Below are 18,088 nucleotides of genomic sequence, written 5' to 3' on the forward strand. Positions count from 1 at the left end.
TCTTAAGAATCAAACAAGGTAATTTTTTTCCTTAAAGTAATAATACTCTTGGTAATGAATAACACCCTGTTGATATTTTCAAATAGGATATTTGAATTTAACTTTTCTTCATCGAAGTCTCAAGAAAATGGATATTGTTACATATTCCGAATCATTCTTTTGGTGTCATTCCAAGAATATGTTATCTTCTTTTTAGAAAATATATATACCATATAACTATATACACATATATATTGAATAATTTTCTCAAAAGACACAAGAAAAATTCAACTTGATAAAAATGATTGAAAATAATGAATATTTAAGAAAAATATAATATGAAGTCATGTATGTTTACATAAATATAAATAAAAATATAAAGTATAAAACTTCAAATATAGTAGTCCTAAAAACCACATCATGTTACATCTGTTTCAAAATTACACCATATAGAAACCAAAAAAATCTCCAAATTTAAAGACACCACAAAACCAATATTGCAAAAAAAAAAAAAAAAAAAAAAAACGAAAGAACTCAGACGATCTTCCACCGACCGCTGTTCCTGAAAGTTCCGTCGAAAAGTTCCGACGACGACGACGATCGACGATCGACGCTGTTGGCCGTGGGCCATAGTCGTCGTCGTCGTCGTCATCGTCGTCGAGTTTAGCACAGCAAGCAGTTCCAGTTCCAGTTCCGCGATGCGTCGCTGCCCCAGACTGCAACAAAATGGTCTGCAAATCCATGGCCCAATTCAAAGCCACACTCCATAAAGCCACAGAGAGCAATAAACACAGCAGAATGAAAAAGCACCTCACGTGAAGCAGCGACCTCACAAATCACACCGAGGAATCTGCTGCAGCAGCAGCAACCAATAGTTCCATTCGAGGAGTAACAAGTAGCGAAAAGAAAGGAGAATTAGACCAGGGATCGTCGAAGACGGCAACGAGAAAGAGAAGTTGCAGGGAAAGGGCATCGGCGTTTCGCCACCTCCTTCATGCTTCAGTTGAATTGGGAAAACGAAAATGGTGGCACATGCATTCAACACTGCAGGGAAACCGAAAAGTTACGGGATGGTAGCTGAAAAGGTTCAGGAGAGGCCTCGGACAAAACAGTTGAGGAAGAGTTCGAGCTTTGCGGTGAAGTCTGGGGCCCTCCACGAACCAGGAATCTCCCTCATCGGATTCAGTCCCAGCTCGTTCGCACTAATCCCCTTCGCAACCACCTCTCCAGGTGACCCCAGCCCACCGCCCCCACTCAGCTCAACCTTCTGCCTTCTCTTGCCGTCATATAGACTCATGCGTTACCCGCTCCATTTCGTATGCTCAACACAAGCTTCCCATCGAAAAAGGTTGAATCTATCTGAAGCGTTCGGAACCCTCAGCGGGTGGGTTCACCCACGCTCTGTCCAGGCAAGTCCGTCCCCGGAGCATTGTGTTGTGTGGTGGGTTTTGGTTGTGGCGGTGTGTTCGTGGGTTTAAGGAATTGGCCGGGATTCGGTTGGCGTGTTAAGAGGGTGTGTGGGAAGGGGTTTTCTGTTGCGGTTCCTGGTGTTGGTTGCAATGGTTTCGCTCTCGGTTGGGCTTTTGTGCCCGTGCGTCGGAGTCGTGGGATTCTTTCTGACTTTCGGCGTGACTTTGTTTGGCGTGCAGGGAGGTGGTGAGGTCCGCGAGGGTTGTTGTGGCAGGGTTGGTTGTTGAGGGGTGTTTGGAACGCGACGGTCATGTAGTAATTCAATTCGGTGGGCAAGGGAGGTGAGAAGCTAGGCTACTCGTGTGCGGCACCCGCGGAGAGTCTGTGGGGATGGCGGCCATCCAGATGTCGAGGCTCCATGCCGCGCATTCGTGCACCGTTGCAAGCCAGTGCAATCTGTCGACAGAGAAGGCGCGGAGTCGCGTGGCGAAAGCTCCGTGTTCGCTTTCGTCGTCCGGCAGCCTGAGCCGAGGGGCGTGGGGCGGGGATTTGGGGCAGATGAAGGTGGAGGGCAGGAAGAGGATGTGGTCGCCGGTGGCAGTTTATGGTGATTCCGCATCTGCGAGGTCGGAGGACGTCGAGGACGATGGAGGGAGCAGCATGGAATGGCTGAGTCCGACGAGCGAGAATCCCATGGAAGAGTGGCTGCGAAAGGGCGACGAGCGCGAGGGTGATGCGTGGAGGGAGGAATGCGGGGTGGTGGCTATCTTCGGAGATCCGGAGGCCAGCAGGCTGTGTTATTTGTCTCTGCACGCTTTGCAACACAGGGGCCAGGAGGGCGCTGGGATAGTGACGGCCAACGAGCATACTTTGCATGCCGTGACGGGTACGGGGACCGCTTGTCATGCTTGCTGTGTGTTTTTCTTCAGTTTCGGGGTGTGGCGGAGGTGAGTGATTGTGTCCTAGTTAGGGTTCCAGTGCGTTCTGTTGGTATGTGCCCTGATGTTGGTGATTTGCACGGCGACTCCAGGCATGGGGCTGGTAAGCGAAGTCTTCGACGAGAGCAAGCTGAAGAAGCTACCTGGGACTTCCGCCATCGGGCATGTGCGGTATGCTACCGCAGGAGCTTCCGTGCTGAAGAATGTGCAGCCGTTCGTGGCTGGATATCGGTTCGGGTCTCTGGCACTGGCGCACAACGGGAATTTGGTGAACTACTCGTCCTTGAGGGCGAGGCTGGAGGAGAATGGTTCCATATTCAACACGTCGTCGGATACGGAGGTAGGCCGACACATGTAGTGGGTGTAGTGGGAGGTTGTTGTATGCTCTTGCGTGTGGCTGGGTTTTCTTGGACAATTGTGGGGGGGGGGGTGCCGATTTGCTTGCGTCCTGCGGCTGCTTTGACGGCAGCGGGGCTTGATGTTGTTGTTGATGATGATGATGATCCGGGTTTACCTTTGAACAGCTCCTGTGGGGTTTGAGGTGGACGAGTGCCATCTCTCCTGAATCTCTAGTTGTAGTGAACCACGGAGGAAGGCCCTTGCCCAGGCAGGGCCTACTGCGAGCTGCAGTTGTAGGGGTTCTGAGTGGCGGGTAACTGTGTGCATGATGGGATTGAGGTCGTAGGAAAGGGGACGAAAGAGCTTGAGCCTGGGGATTACGCTGGCTCGGATCTCGAGCTTGGCAGGCTTGGAATTGGGGTCGTGTTGTTGGGTTTGATCTGAGTGGACGTGGTGGCTGGTGTTGCAGGTTATTCTTCACCTGATCGCCATATCGAAGAAGCGTCCGTTTGTGGCTCGCCTGGTGGATGCGTGCGAGCAGCTGGAGGGAGCGTATTCTCTCGTGTTCCTGTCAGAAGACAAGGTGGTTGCGGTCCGGGACCCTCATGGATTCCGACCGTTGGTGATGGGCAGGAAGAGCAATGGAGCATACGTGTTCGCTTCAGAAACGTGTGCCCTGGACCTCATCGAGGCCGAGTACGTGCGTGAGGTGAGCGGTTTGACAGGCGAGGGTTGTGGGATCTTAGAGCAGGCTAGGCTTTGATGGGACTTGCAGGAAGGAGGAGGTTGACATTGTTGGTTGGTTGTGTGTGTGAAGGTCCAACCTGGAGAAATGGTGGTGATCGACAAGAACGAGGGGTACAGCTCCTCATGCCTGATGCCGAGAGTGGAGAGAAAAGCGTGCATCTTCGAGCACATCTACTTCGCGCAACCGAACTCGATCGTGTTTGGCAGGTCCGTGTACGACTCGCGATACGAGTATGGGCGAATATTGGCCGAGACGGCGCCCGTGGAGTGCGACGTCGTGATCGCGATACCCGACTCGGGGGTGGTGGCTGCGCTGGGTTATGCGGCGCAAGCAAACGTTCCGTTTCAGCAAGGTCTGATTAGGTCGCACTACGTGGGGCGGACGTTCATCGAGCCATCTCAGAAGATCAGGGACTTTGGTGTGAAGTTGAAGCTGGCACCAGTTGCTCACGTGCTGAAGGGGAAGCGAGTGGTGGTGATCGACGACTCCATCGTCCGTGGGACTACCTCCATCAAGATAGTGAGACTGCTGAAGGAGGCTGGGGCCAAGGAGGTGCACATGAGGATTGCGAGTCCTCCCATCACCGGGTCTTGCTACTATGGTGTGGACACTCCGAGCAAGGAGGAGCTGATTTCCTACAGGTGCCATTCACATTGTTGGATGCCGGGGAGTGTCAGGGTAGCGTGATTGGTGTGGGGGATGTTTGACATACTAGAGCAGCGGCGAGTCTTTGTTGAACGTGGGGAATTGGTATTTGAAGGAGGTGGGTGGGGGAGGGCATGTAAAGGACCAAGTAGCCGGGTATGTAGCGTCGGGAGTAGCTGATGGCAACGTGTGTGAGTTTGGCTGTTGACGTCTGTAGGCATGGGGTGTTGCGTGGGTGTGGAAGGAGCGCTGTTGGTGTGTTCCAACAGCGAGTGGCAATTGGAATGTGGTAGGACGGTGTTTCTGTGGTGGTGAGCGTTTGTTGTGTGCACGGCATGTTGATGGGTTTCCGTGGGTGTTGTGTGAAGGCTGAACGTAGAGGAAACGAGGAAGGTGCTTGGCGCAGACTCGCTGGCGTTTTTGCCGCTTGAGCGACTGAGGGGGATGCTGGAGGACGAAGCCCCGAAGTTTTGTGACGCGTGCTTCTCGGGGGCGTACGCGGTTCCTCCGAGGGACTTGACCAAGTTCAAGGAGGAGAAGTTGAAGCCTGTGCTGGTGGTGAACGAGGGGTTCGAGGGGAAGATCGAGGCAACTGCAGAAGAGACGCAGGCTGCGGAGGAAGAGGCTTCTGCTGCTGGGCAGGCACCGCCTGTTGTGGCTGCTTGAGAGAGTGGAGTGGGGTGATTGAGGGCTGTGCATGGTTTGCGTCTTCCGCGAATTTTGTAGGTGGCTTGCTTCTGGCCGTGCCGATGAAGCTTGAGGTGATCGCGTGGGCACGAGGTTCTGCGAGCATGCGGTTGACTTTGTCGGGGATGGTCTGGAGATGGAGGAGCTACGACAGAGTGCAACACAGAGCGTGACAGTTGGTTAGGGGGACGCTGGAAGATAGGGGAGGGCGGTCGTTCTTAGGTGGTATCGGCAGTGGCCATCCGTGGATCCTGGTATGTATTCTGGGCAGTTTGGAGGCCGGAAGAGAAACGGTGGATCAGCAGGGTGTGGTCGGGAGTAGCGCGCGTGTCGGGTGCCCTTGGTTGTTTCATTCTGGTGGGCACGTGATTCAGATTTGCAGTCGAACAGTTTGTTAAGTTCGATGAAGCAGACTTGCTGAAGGAAGAATTCCGTTTGCAGGATTTTTTTTGTGGTGATTCGTTGGGGTGTTGTGATGATGGAGTGGCCATCGTTGCGGGACTGCCGTCTGGGATGTGCTAGTTGCCGTGTGTGCATGGCATGATTGTGTAGCTTGGTAGCATAAGTAGTGCGCAGGCAGGTCGATCGCAGGAATGGTAGGGATGCGGAGAGTTGCGTAGTGATGGTTGGTGGGACGTTTATTGGAGTTTGCGTGACCCGAGGTGCGAACGGTGACATACTACCGGTGCACGGTCTGGTGTTTGAGCGGGGGGTGGACATCACGAGGAAACATGGATGTTTGTTATTGCGGGGACTGATCGCATTGCCGCATGTAACGTGAACGTAACCTTGAGCAACATAGATATGCCGCTGATTTGTTCACTTTCTGTTTCGTTGGGAGATAGGTGCAAGCTCCAGTTTGGTAAATTCGGTGACGGGGTAATCTTGGTTGGGAGTGAATGGTCAGATGTGTTTGTACGTTGATTTGTCAAGCTCGCGTTTGAACTTGTGGGGAACTTGTCCCTGAAATGGGGCCCGCTCTACGTCGTGGGAATCCGGCACTGGTTGATGATTTTTGCTGGGTGACGGTAGTAGCTGGAACGTCCATACATGTGAAGTGCGGCGGGTGTTAGTGTCTCATCCTCCCTAGGCTGGATGTATTGTGATGGCTATACTTGCGGCCGGATTGCAGGCCAAGGTTTCTGTCACTATCCGTACAGGCGCAGTAGGTCTAACCTCGTAGACAGATGACAAGTGTTGCAAACCGATGGATTTGCCCCTGGAGGAAACTTGTGGAATATCTGTTATTCACGTTCACTGCAATGGTTATGACTTTTGGCACTAATTTATGGGAGAGGTTGTGTATAAAACTCAATGTTTGCCAGTTTTTAACGCTGCAGACGCGAGAATTAAACAGATCTTTTGTAGCAATCCTGAGCAAATAGTAATTCATCAAAACAAAGCAGCAAAATTGATTGGACAATATCGTTATGAACACGATAGTGCTTCGGCAAACTAAATCGAAGAGAATTGTACCGGACTTCAAAGCCATGCACTCTAGCCAGAGGCAGCAAACATGACTACGATAGGAACTACAATCTTCTCCAAAGCAATTTTATTTAACTTGATTGATCTTTTCTCAGATGTATTCTTAAATTAAGCACAATTCAATATAATAGGTTGCTTTACATAGTCTTTGACCTTTAACCCAACCTCTCATACCTGTAATTGATATCAATTTATAAATTAGAAACCAACTTACTTTTATTTATCCAACATGTTAAATTCTCTAATGGTTGCTATGATGGATTATTCTCTAAAGTGTTACATTTATGATGGATTATTCTCTAAAGTGATCTTCTGTTTTATCTGTTTTTGTTTTAATATGTTAAATTTTATGTTGTTCCTTCATTTTCATGGAGTTAAAATTTGAAACATTTGATGTGTTTTTAGCTTTTTCAGCCAATTTTGTTATATAAAAGATGGACTGCTACAAAAAATTGTTGCATGTTAAATTTAGATAGAAGTTTAAAAAACTTGTTAGCATTATTGCATGGCTTATCTTTTAAAATTATTCAAAAGTCATTTTTCATTGATCAAGAGGTTTGAAATGGGTTTTTGTACCTAGATATTTATTAACAATGTTCAAGATATTGGCACCACATCAAGCATGCGAGATATTGATGATTATACTAGGAATGAACATAAATTTTTTGTTGTAATAATAGAAGTTCTATTGGAGAAAGAAGATGATTTGATAAAAAAAAACAATATGTAATTCTATGAAAGAAAATTGCTTGTATTATAAAGATCTTTTAGCAACTTATGACATGCAACAATGATAGAATGTTGTATAGACTTTTATTACATGAATTATTTGTTGTGGTGAGTAAAGCTAAATCATTGATAAAAAATTGTGGAGATGAAAATTGGTGTTAAGCAGCTATATTCCAATTGAAGAATAAAGAGACTTTTAGATGATATTTTTGGGATTTGAATTGTTATTATGATGTGGCAAGTGATGTACTTGGAAAGCATAATCAAAAAATATTTGAAGACACCACACTTATTACTATTGTTGGTGCAACCTTTAATAAAGTAGAATGTGATAGTAAAGATCTATAAATGAGATTGGTCTTTGCAAGTGGAGATGAGAATTTGGAATATTGTGAATTTACAAATCATCTATTATAAAGGTTGAAGAACATGCATCATACAAAAGATGGACAATTAAATGCCTTGAAGTTGTCATCAAACAAGATAAATATTGAAAGTATAGAATTTACAAGCAAAGAATCTTATAGAGAAGTTTACAAGGTAAAGTGGTAGAGGCTTTTGTGTGCATTAAAAAGATGCATGTTACATATAATAAGTTTTTTTTTTTTTATTAGGGAAGTGAGCATCCTAGTGGGTCTAAGCCATTCCAACTTGATTAAATATTATTTTGCAATGAAAGATGGTAGTAATGGTCAATCTTGTGCTACAATAAAATATAAATGGAAGTTTATATTTGAGAATGGAATTGATGCAAAGAAGCTTGGAGAATGTATTGAAAAAAAATAAAATAAAGACTATATATTTTTTTTTGTTGATATTATGTATTAAATTACGAGAGGAATGTGCTACTTGCATGTCATATATATTATACATCAAGTTTTGAAGCTAGACAATATTTTACTTAATATTGTAGAAAAAATAAATAATAAATGAAATTACTAAATATATTGATGTGATATTAATTGATTTTGGAATGTCCAAGATTGATGTTGGAAGGAATCCAAAAGCTACAATCAATAATAATTTTTATGATAATATCCCATTTATGACTTTCAAAGTATTGATGAACAAATTAGAATCAATAAAGTTGTATCTATTTGAAGTAGATGTGTATTCATTTGCAATGGTATGTTTTAATATTACTTCAAACAAAGATCCATTTTACAATGTTTGTAAGAAAAGAGAAATATTAAAAATAATAAAGAATGGTGAAAGACCAAATTTGTCTTCAAATTGCAATAAATTAATAAAGCTTATTGAAGAATATTAGAAGTAGAATCCTTTGCAACAATCAAAATTTGCAAGTATTTGCAAAAGATTGATGAAGTTGAAGAAAATATTTTTGGTAGAAAGTAGTGTTGCTAAAATACCACATTTTGGTTTAAAGAGAAAGAAGATTCATCATTTTATACAACCAAAAGAAACTCACAATAGGATGCCATTGATAAGACTCACACAAACAAATATGGTAAATATGCACAGAGTTGTTTGGATTGATTATAATATTATATAATTACTAATCTTTGTAATGTGATGATGATTAGATTCTTTTTATTAAGTATGCATTTGTAAAATTAGATAAATTATGGAGTTTGAATGATTTATAGTTGTATTTGTAAATGAAGATTAAATCATCCAAAGAAGGGTTATTGGATAGAACACAATGTCTATTGTATATCAAACAACTATGTATAAACAATATAAAGGTAATATATCTTAGTAGAATAGGTGGAATAGGAAAGACCACAATGACAAAGATTGCATTCAATGATGCAAAGCACATATATGATGAATCATGTTTTGTTGAATATAGTGAAAGTGGTGTTGATTGCTTTACAATCTCTTGCAAAATCTTGGAGTAATTCAAACAAAAATCAAAACCAAAAGGTATGGAAGAAACTTCAAAAATATTGAATTCATACTTCACAAAGATTAAAGTTATTCTAGTCCTTGATTATATGAAGAAGCAAAGCCAAATTTAAGACAATGTTATTAAAAATGCATTGTTTGCTAGTAATAGAAAAATATTAATTGTGACAATTTAATATTGGAAATCAATAGAACTTTTTGGAGTAGAATTTTATAAGAAATTATATGATTGTGATGAAGAAACAAGTATGAGGTTGTTTATTACTCATTCTTATAGATTCTAAGGAACATTGCCTAATGAACTTGTTGAGGTTTGCAATAAAATTGTAAAAGCTTGCAATGTCCTATCTTTGAGTCTTTAAGTCATAGATGAATTTTTAAAAAAACTAAAAGAAGCTAAGATGTAGGAAGATAGTTTTACAAAAATTAAAGAAGAAAAGAGATTTGGATGGAGATGAAAAGAATAGTAACTACAAGATATAGAATATAATAAGAGTAAGCTTTGATAACTTGGAAGATGGAGAAAAGAAAATATTTTGGAACATATATTGTTTGTTTAGTAGTAATGTGTGTCCTCAAGGCATGTTGAAAGAAAGAGCCTTGCAAATATAGACGAATAATAAAGATAATATTTTGAAGAAGTTGTAGAAATTGCATTAGATACATTGAGTAATCAATCATTAGCAAGAAGAAATAAAAATAAAAATATAAGAATATATGATCAATTATAAAACATGGATTGAAAGATTTTTGAAAGTAAGTTGGAGTACATAATACACATCATATGAAATAAAATTTTAACTTCTTAATGAAGGTATATATATATGTTTACTATATTTTTAAATAAATTTTATAAATTTCTAATAATAAATTATATATTATAATTTTTTTTAAAAAATTATTTAAGATCTAATAGAATTGGATTGAATTCTATCAATAAAAGTGATGTAAATTCAAGCTATTAAAGATATGATACTTTTTATATACCTTAAATATAATTAGTTATAATTAATTATATCAAATAAGTTGTTTGTTTATCTTTGGTTGATGATATATTTAATAGATATATTTAAAGAATTTATGATGTTTAATATAATTTTTACTTTCTATCTATATTTTTATTTTTATTCTATGTATATCTAATATATATTTAGATGATGCAAAATATTAAAATAAAGATAAGATACAATTACCTTAGGTAAGTTGTTAATGGTCAAAGAATAGTAAAAGAATGATAATAACTTATGAATGTGGCAATTAGGATTTGATATAGTTGCTAGATTAAGAAGAATCTAGGATTAAATTGGATGGATGAAGATGATTATAGATGAAATTAAACTATAATAGATGTAAACTCCTCCTATAAGTAAAGGATGTTGGAAGAAAGAGATATCTCATTCCACACTTTTTTTTTGTACAACAATTCTAATTTCTACTTACTTGTGTCTTATTTATTGTATTTTTTTAATAGGTTATAGGCCAACACATACTTTGTTATGCTATTCAATTAAGTTGATGTCATTTTTTAGTAGTATGTTATCTTATGGTATTTGTTGATGTTAGGATTTATAAGATCTAAACTTATGTTTTGGCATGAAGAGATGCTGATTTTGACCTTATAGATTTCTAACATTATTTGATAGGTTCTTAACTCCTAAGATTGTGAGTATAAGACCTTATAGAAAGACCTTGACAGTGTCTTTTTGCGTTGTTGAGGTAATTTCACTTGCCTTGTGTATATTGTAAAATAGTTGGTTTGAAAGAGTAAGAGATCTTGATAGTAAGGTTCTTTGGAGGGCACATAGTCATTAGAAGCTTCAAAACTTGATTTGAGAGTGTTTTGAGTGAAAAAATACTTCATTGTTCATAAAAAAGTATTTTGAAATTTTATTGGTGTCAAATTGATTTGATGATTTTGAGCACATAGAGACTCATTTTTTTGATATTTTTTGATAGAGCTTTTCTTAGACATATCTCCTAATAAAGGTGAAGGTTTGAGAGTGATTGAAAAATTTAGAAGGGATAATTTCTACCATTGGAAGATTAAAATAGAATTTTTATTGGCATCTTTGGACCTTTAGGACATTGTAGATGAAAGTGAAGAGTCTCCAAGCATATATGCAAATATTAAGGAGAAAAAAGACTTCAAAAGATATGAAAAGAATTTTTTTGGCATAATTGCTATCAATATGGATGAAGCCAACTTTTGTCACATTATCTCTTGCAAAGGACTACCAAAAACATAAAAGATTCTTTACAATATATATGAGAGCAAAAACTTATCTAACATGATCTTTACAAAGAAGAAACTCTTTACTTGCAAGATAGAAGAAGGTAAAGACCTCATTACTCATATCAATAAGATAAAGGCTCTTGCAAATTACCTAGCAATTATTGATAAGTCTTTAAAAAAAAGTGATATTATCATGACCTTATTTATGAGCTTTCTTGAGTCCTACAACTACTTCATTGTAGCGTCGGAGTCCATCAAATTAAAAGAACTTACAAGACTTGCCCATGAAGTAACTAAGAAGAAAAAAAAAGAGCCTCAAAGTGAAGATTTGGCTCTCCTTTCAAGGTCAGATAAAGAAAGCTATTCTAATCAACATGGCAATGTGAAAACTTCCTTCATTAGTGAAAAACCTGGTCACTTTGCATGAAATTGCTACAAGGCAAAAATAAAAAAATAAAAAATAAAAAGTACCAAAAATGTATATGAGTAATTTGGAGGAGATGATTTTGCATTCATGGCAAGTGAAGGCACCTCCATGGATGTCATATCCAAGTAAATTATTGATTCAAGTGCCACCAAGCACATGATTCTATACAAGTGTTCATTTGTCACTTATGAAGAAATTTGAGCAATAAATGTTATTATTAGAAATAATGGTATAATACAAGCCATTAGAATAGGTTCTATTATAGTAGAAGTTTTTGTGACAAGACAAATGAAGAGGATCAAATTGAAGGACGTCTTGTATATATCCAAAATCAAGAAAAACCTCTTTTCAATGAATAAACTAGTTTTATATAACTGTAAGGTATAATTTAATAAAAATTAATATTTTGTAAAAGCATTGGATGGAGATAATATTTCCATAGGCTTTAGAGATGGAAATTTCTATTTCATTAAGTAAATGGAGTTGAAGTAGCTACATTTGCTCAATTTTTACATGATGAAGACAAATTTGGCATTTGGTATCAATCCCTTGGTAATTTAAATGCCAAGAGCATGAAGAAACTTCAATCCATAGTAAGTGGCTTGGATCTTAGTCATTTCACCTACAATGCCATAACACTTCCTTGTAAAGGTTGTATCTAAAGCAAACAACGAAAGGCCTCATTTCTAAGAAGAGTTGCAACACATTTAAGCAAGTTGTTAGAGATTGTGCATTTAGATATTTATGGATTAATGAGGACAGCATCAATTAGAAGAGCAAAGTACTTTATCACATTTATTGATGATTTTTAAAGGAAGATGTGGATTTTCATCCTCAAATCTAAGTATGAATGCTTTTTAAGATTTAAGGAGTTTAAGACACTTATAAAAAAATAATATGAATACAAGTTCAAGATATTATATACAAACAATAAAAGTGAATATCTATCAAAGCAATTTAATGACTTCTTGAAGATCCAAGGTATTGCAAGATAAACCTCCACTTCTTATATTCTACAATTAAATAGAGTTACTAAAAGAGAAAATCAAACTATTGTGGAAATGGCTAAAACTATGCTATATGCTCAATATCTTGTATATGAATTTTGGGCAAAAGCCATGGTAAATGTAGTACATATAAGGAATAGGTGTCTTACAAGTGCATTCACATCAATGATTTTAGAAGAAGCATGGAATAGGAAAAAACCTTATAATTCTCACATAAGGATTTTTGGATGCATTGCTTATGCAAAGGTATTAGATTGTATGAGGTCCAAGCTTGATGCAAAAGGTACAAAATGTATATTTGTTGAATATTATGAAGGTACCAAGGCATATAGGTTAATGTGTTTGGATACCAAGAAGATCATCAAAAATTATAATATAAAGTTTTTAGAATACAAGAATACTTGTGAGTACTTTGAGATATGTCCAAGTGGGAGTAATAGAATATTTTTTGACATATCTTCAAATTCAACAAATATAGAAGAAGAAGATGATGACAATGAAGATGGTGGAGGTATAAATGAAGGTGAAGAGGCAATGAAGATATAAAAAAGAAGGCGTTGTCGTATTACGTATTGTCTTGCTTGAAAATATACCATGTACCTAGCTGTGGAAGGTGAGATTGTGTTTCATAAGTATCCAAGAAACCCTAATAGGTTTCATCCAAATAAGAAGAATATAATCTGAATTTCAATTCAAAAGTGCTAAAACACTCTTCTTAATAGCCTTAACCTTATTTGAATCCCAATTACGTTATTACTTTCATATTTAAGAAATTTAGATTTTTTTTATAAGCCCCAATTCTAATTAGTGAGCTTTAACAAGTTGTAACAACCAATCCGACTGTCGACTTGATGTAAAATTTTACATGTAGTTGTCAATATAAGTCTTCTATATGCTCAAGAATTTTAAGCCCAATCCAACTTACAAATTGTGAAAAAACCTCCAAAAATTGCATTGATGTTATTTGGCTGCCAAATTGAAAAAAGAAGCAAAAATTCCAATAGTGATTTAGCACAAGAGGGTTTAGGAAGTTGGTAGTTTGATGTTGGTTAGGATTTCTATAATATCTACAGATCTACTAGTTCAATCAAGGTGAACTTTGGCCTGGTGTTGAAAGACTTGAAGATCAAGCTGCATACAAATTTTGAATCAAAGTTAATGGTTAAAAAGGAAGAAATCACTATTGGAATTTTTGCTTCTTTTTTCAATTTGGCAGCCAAATAACATCAATGCAATTTTTGGAGGTTTTTTCACAATTTGTAAGTTGGATTGGGCTTAAAATTCTTGAGCATATAGAAGACTTATATTGACAACTACATGTAAAATTTTACATCAAGTCGACAGTCGGATTGGTTGTTACAACTTGTTAAAGCTCACTAATTAGAATTGGGGCTTATAAAAAAAATCTAAATTTCTTAAATATGAAAGTAATAACGTAATTGGGATTCAAATAAGGTTAAGGCTATTAAGAAGAGTGTTTTAGCACTTTTGAATTGAAATTCAGATTATATTCTTCTTATTTGGATGAAACCTATTAGGGTTTCTTGGATACTTATGAAACACAATCTCACCTTCCACAGCTAGGTACATGGTATATTTTCAAGCAAGACAATACGTAATACGACAACGCCTTCTTTTTTATATCTTCATTGCCTCTTCACCTTCATTTATACCTCCACCATCTTCATTGTCATCATCTTCTTCTTCTATATTTGTTGAATTTGAAGATATGTCAAAAAATATTCTATTACTCCCACTTGGACATATCTCAAAGTACTCACAAGTATTCTTGTATTCTAAAAACTTTATATTATAATTTTTGATGATCTTCTTGGTATCCAAACACATTAACCTATATGCCTTGGTACCTTCATAATATTCAACAAATATACATTTTGTACCTTTTGCATCAAGCTTGGACCTCATACAATCTAATACCTTTGCATAAGCAATGCATCCAAAAATCCTTATGTGAGAATTATAAGGTTTTTTCCTATTCCATGCTTCTTCTAAAATCATTGATGTGAATGCACTTGTAAGACACCTATTCCTTATATGTACTACATTTACCATGGCTTTTGCCCAAAATTCATATACAAGATATTGAGCATATAGCATAGTTTTAGCCATTTCCACAATAGTTTGATTTTCTCTTTTAGTAACTCTATTTAATTGTAGAATATAAGAAGTGGAGGTTTATCTTGCAATACCTTGGATCTTCAAGAAGTCATTAAATTGCTTTGATAGATATTCACTTTTATTGTTTGTATATAATATCTTGAACTTGTACTCATATTATTTTTTTATAAGTGTCTTAAACTCCTTAAATCTTAAAAAGCATTCATACTTAGATTTGAGGATGAAAATCCACATCTTCCTTTAAAAATCATCAATAAATGTGATAAAGTACTTTGCTCTTCTAATTGATGCTGTCCTCATTAATCCATAAATATCTAAATGCACAATCTCTAACAACTTGCTTAAATGTGTTGCAACTCTTCTTAGAAATGAGGCCTTTCGTTGTTTGCTTTAGATACAACCTTTACAAGGAAGTGTTATGGCATTGTAGGTGAAATGACTAAGATCCAAGCCACTTACTATGGATTGAAGTTTCTTCATGCTCTTGGCATTTAAATTACCAAGGGATTGATACCAAATGCCAAATTTGTCTTCATCATGTAAAAATTGAGCAAATGTAGCTACTTCAACTCCATTTACTTAATGAAATAGAAATTTCCATCTCTAAAGCCTATGGAAATATTATCTCCATCCAATGCTTTTACAAAATATTAATTTTTATTAAATTATACCTTACAGTTATATAAAACTAGTTTATTCATTGAAAAGAGGTTTTTCTTGATTTTGGATATATACAAGACGTCCTTCAATTTGATCCTCTTCATTTGTCTTGTCACAAAAACTTCTACTATAATAGAACCTATTCTAATGGCTTGTATTATACCATTATTTCTAATAATAACATTTATTGCTCAAATTTCTTCATAAGTGACAAATGAACACTTGTATAGAATCATGTGCTTGGTGGCACTTGAATCAATAATTTACTTGGATATGACATCCATGGAGGTGCCTTCACTTGCCATGAATGCAAAATCATCTCCTCCAAATTACTCATATACATTTTTGGTACTTTTTATTTTTTATTTTTTTATTTTTGCCTTGTAGCAATTTCATGCAAAGTGACCAGGTTTTTCACTAATGAAGGAAGTTTTCACATTGCCATGTTGATTAGAATAGCTTTCTTTATCTGACCTTGAAAGGAGAGCCAAATCTTCACTTTGAGGCTCTTTTTTTTTCTTCTTAGTTACTTCATGGGCAAGTCTTGTAAGTTCTTTTAATTTGATGGACTCCGACGCTACAATGAAGTAGTTGTAGGACTCAAGAAAGCTCATAAATAAGGTCATGATAATATCACTTTTTTTTAAAGACTTATCAATAATTGCTAGGTAATTTGCAAGAGCCTTTATCTTATTGATATGAGTAATGAGGTCTTTACCTTCTTCTATCTTGCAAGTAAAGAGTTTCTTCTTTGTAAAGATCATGTTAGATAAGTTTTTGCTCTCATATATATTGTAAAGAATCTTTTATGTTTTTGGTAGTCCTTTGCAAGAGATAATGTGACAAAAGTTGGCTTCATCCATATTGATAGCAATTATGCCAAAAAAATTCTTTTCATATCTTTTGAAGTCTTTTTTCTCCTTAATATTTGCATATATGCTTGGAGACTCTTCACTTTCATCTACAATGTCCTAAAGGTCCAAAGATGCCAATAAAAATTCTATTTTAATCTTCCAATGGTAGAAATTATCCCTTCTAAATTTTTCAATCACTCTCAAACCTTCACCTTTATTAGGAGATATGTCTAAGAAAAGCTCTATCAAAAAATATCAAAAAAATGAGTCTCTATGTGCTCAAAATTATCAAATCAATTTGACACCAATAAAATTTCAAAATACTTTTTTATGAACAATGAAGTATTTTTTCACTCAAAACACTCTCAAATCAAGTTTTGAAGCTTCTAATGACTATGTGCCCTCCAAAGAACCTTACTATCAAGATCTCTTACTCTTTCAAACCAACTATTTTACAATATACACAAGGCAAGTGAAATTACCTCAACAACGCAAAAAGACACTGTCAAGGTCTTTCTATAAGGTCTTATACTCACAATCTTAGGAGTTAAGAACCTATCAAATAATGTTAGAAATCTATAAGGTCAAAATCAGCATCTCTTCATGCCAAAACATAAGTTTAGATCTTATAAATCCTAACATCAACAAATACCATAAGATAACATACTACTAAAAAATGACATCAACTTAATTGAATAGCATAACAAAGTATGTGTTGGCCTATAACCTATTAAAAAAATACAATAAATAAGACACAAGTAAGTAGAAATTAGAATTGTTGTACAAAAAAAAAGTGTGGAATGAGATATCTCTTTCTTCCAACATCCTTTACTTATAGGAGGAGTTTACATCTATTATAGTTTAATTTCATCTATAATCATCTTCATCCATCCAATTTAATCCTAGATTCTTCTTAATCTAGCAACTATATCAAATCCTAATTGCCACATTCATAAGTTATTATCATTCTTTTACTATTCTTTGACCATTAACAACTTACCTAAGGTAATTGTATCTTATCTTTATTTTAATATTTTGCATCATCTAAATATATATTAGATATACATAGAATAAAAATAAAAATATAGATAGAAAGTAAAAATTATATTAAACATCATAAATTCTTTAAATATATCTATTAAATATATCATCAACCAAAGATAAACAAACAACTTATTTGATATAATTAATTATAACTAATTATATTTAAGGTATATAAAAAGTATCATATCTTTAATAGCTTGAATTTACATCACTTTTATTGATAGAATTCAATCCAATTCTATTAGATCTTAAATAATTTTTTAAAAAAAATTATAATATATAATTTATTATTAGAAATTTATAAAATTTATTTAAAAATATAGTAAACATATATATATACCTTCATTAAGAAGTTAAAATTTTATTTCATATGATGTGTATTATGTACTCCAACTTACTTTCAAAAATCTTTCAATCCATGTTTTATAATTGATCATATATTCTTATATTTTTATTTTTATTTCTTCTTGCTAATGATTGATTACTCAATGTATCTAATGCAATTTCTACAACTTCTTCAAAATATTATCTTTATTATTCGTCTATATTTGCAAGGCTCTTTCTTTCAACATGCCTTGAGGACACACATTACTACTAAACAAACAATATATGTTCCAAAATATTTTCTTTTCTCCATCTTCCAAGTTATCAAAGCTTACTCTTATTATATTCTATATCTTGTAGTTACTATTCTTTTCATCTCCATCCAAATCTCTTTTCTTCTTTAATTTTTGTAAAACTATCTTCCTACATCTTAGCTTCTTTTAGTTTTTTTAAAAATTCATCTATGACTTAAAGACTCAAAGATAGGACATTGCAAGCTTTTACAATTTTATTGCAAACCTCAACAAGTTCATTAGGCAATGTTCCTTAGAATCTATAAGAATGAGTA

General features: G+C 36.2%; 2 protein-coding genes across 2 annotated transcripts; both read left to right on the plus strand.

Annotated features, from left to right (window-relative positions):
- The first annotated feature begins 986 nt into the window (after positions 1–986).
- Positions 987–1,768, plus strand: LOC141045229 (uncharacterized). The gene is made up of 2 exons (XM_073532987.1): positions 987–1,392; positions 1,633–1,768. Exons 1-2 carry the CDS (start codon positions 1,002–1,004, stop codon positions 1,674–1,676), a joined length of 435 nt encoding a protein of 144 aa, XP_073389088.1. The 5' UTR covers positions 987–1,001; the 3' UTR covers positions 1,677–1,768.
- On the plus strand, positions 1,633–5,568 carry LOC112280287 (amidophosphoribosyltransferase, chloroplastic). Its single transcript, XM_024515613.3, has 5 exons — positions 1,633–2,275; positions 2,420–2,667; positions 3,136–3,375; positions 3,484–4,055; positions 4,428–5,568. Exons 1-5 carry the CDS (start codon positions 1,780–1,782, stop codon positions 4,723–4,725), a joined length of 1,854 nt encoding a protein of 617 aa, XP_024371381.1. The 5' UTR covers positions 1,633–1,779; the 3' UTR covers positions 4,726–5,568.
- The last annotated feature ends 12,520 nt before the right edge of the window (positions 5,569–18,088 follow it).

The sequence above is a fragment of the Physcomitrium patens genome, chromosome 3 (assembly GCF_059467195.1).
Source record: "Physcomitrium patens ecotype Gransden chromosome 3, ASM5946719v1, whole genome shotgun sequence".
NCBI classification, from domain to species: Eukaryota; Viridiplantae; Streptophyta; class Bryopsida; order Funariales; family Funariaceae; genus Physcomitrium; species Physcomitrium patens.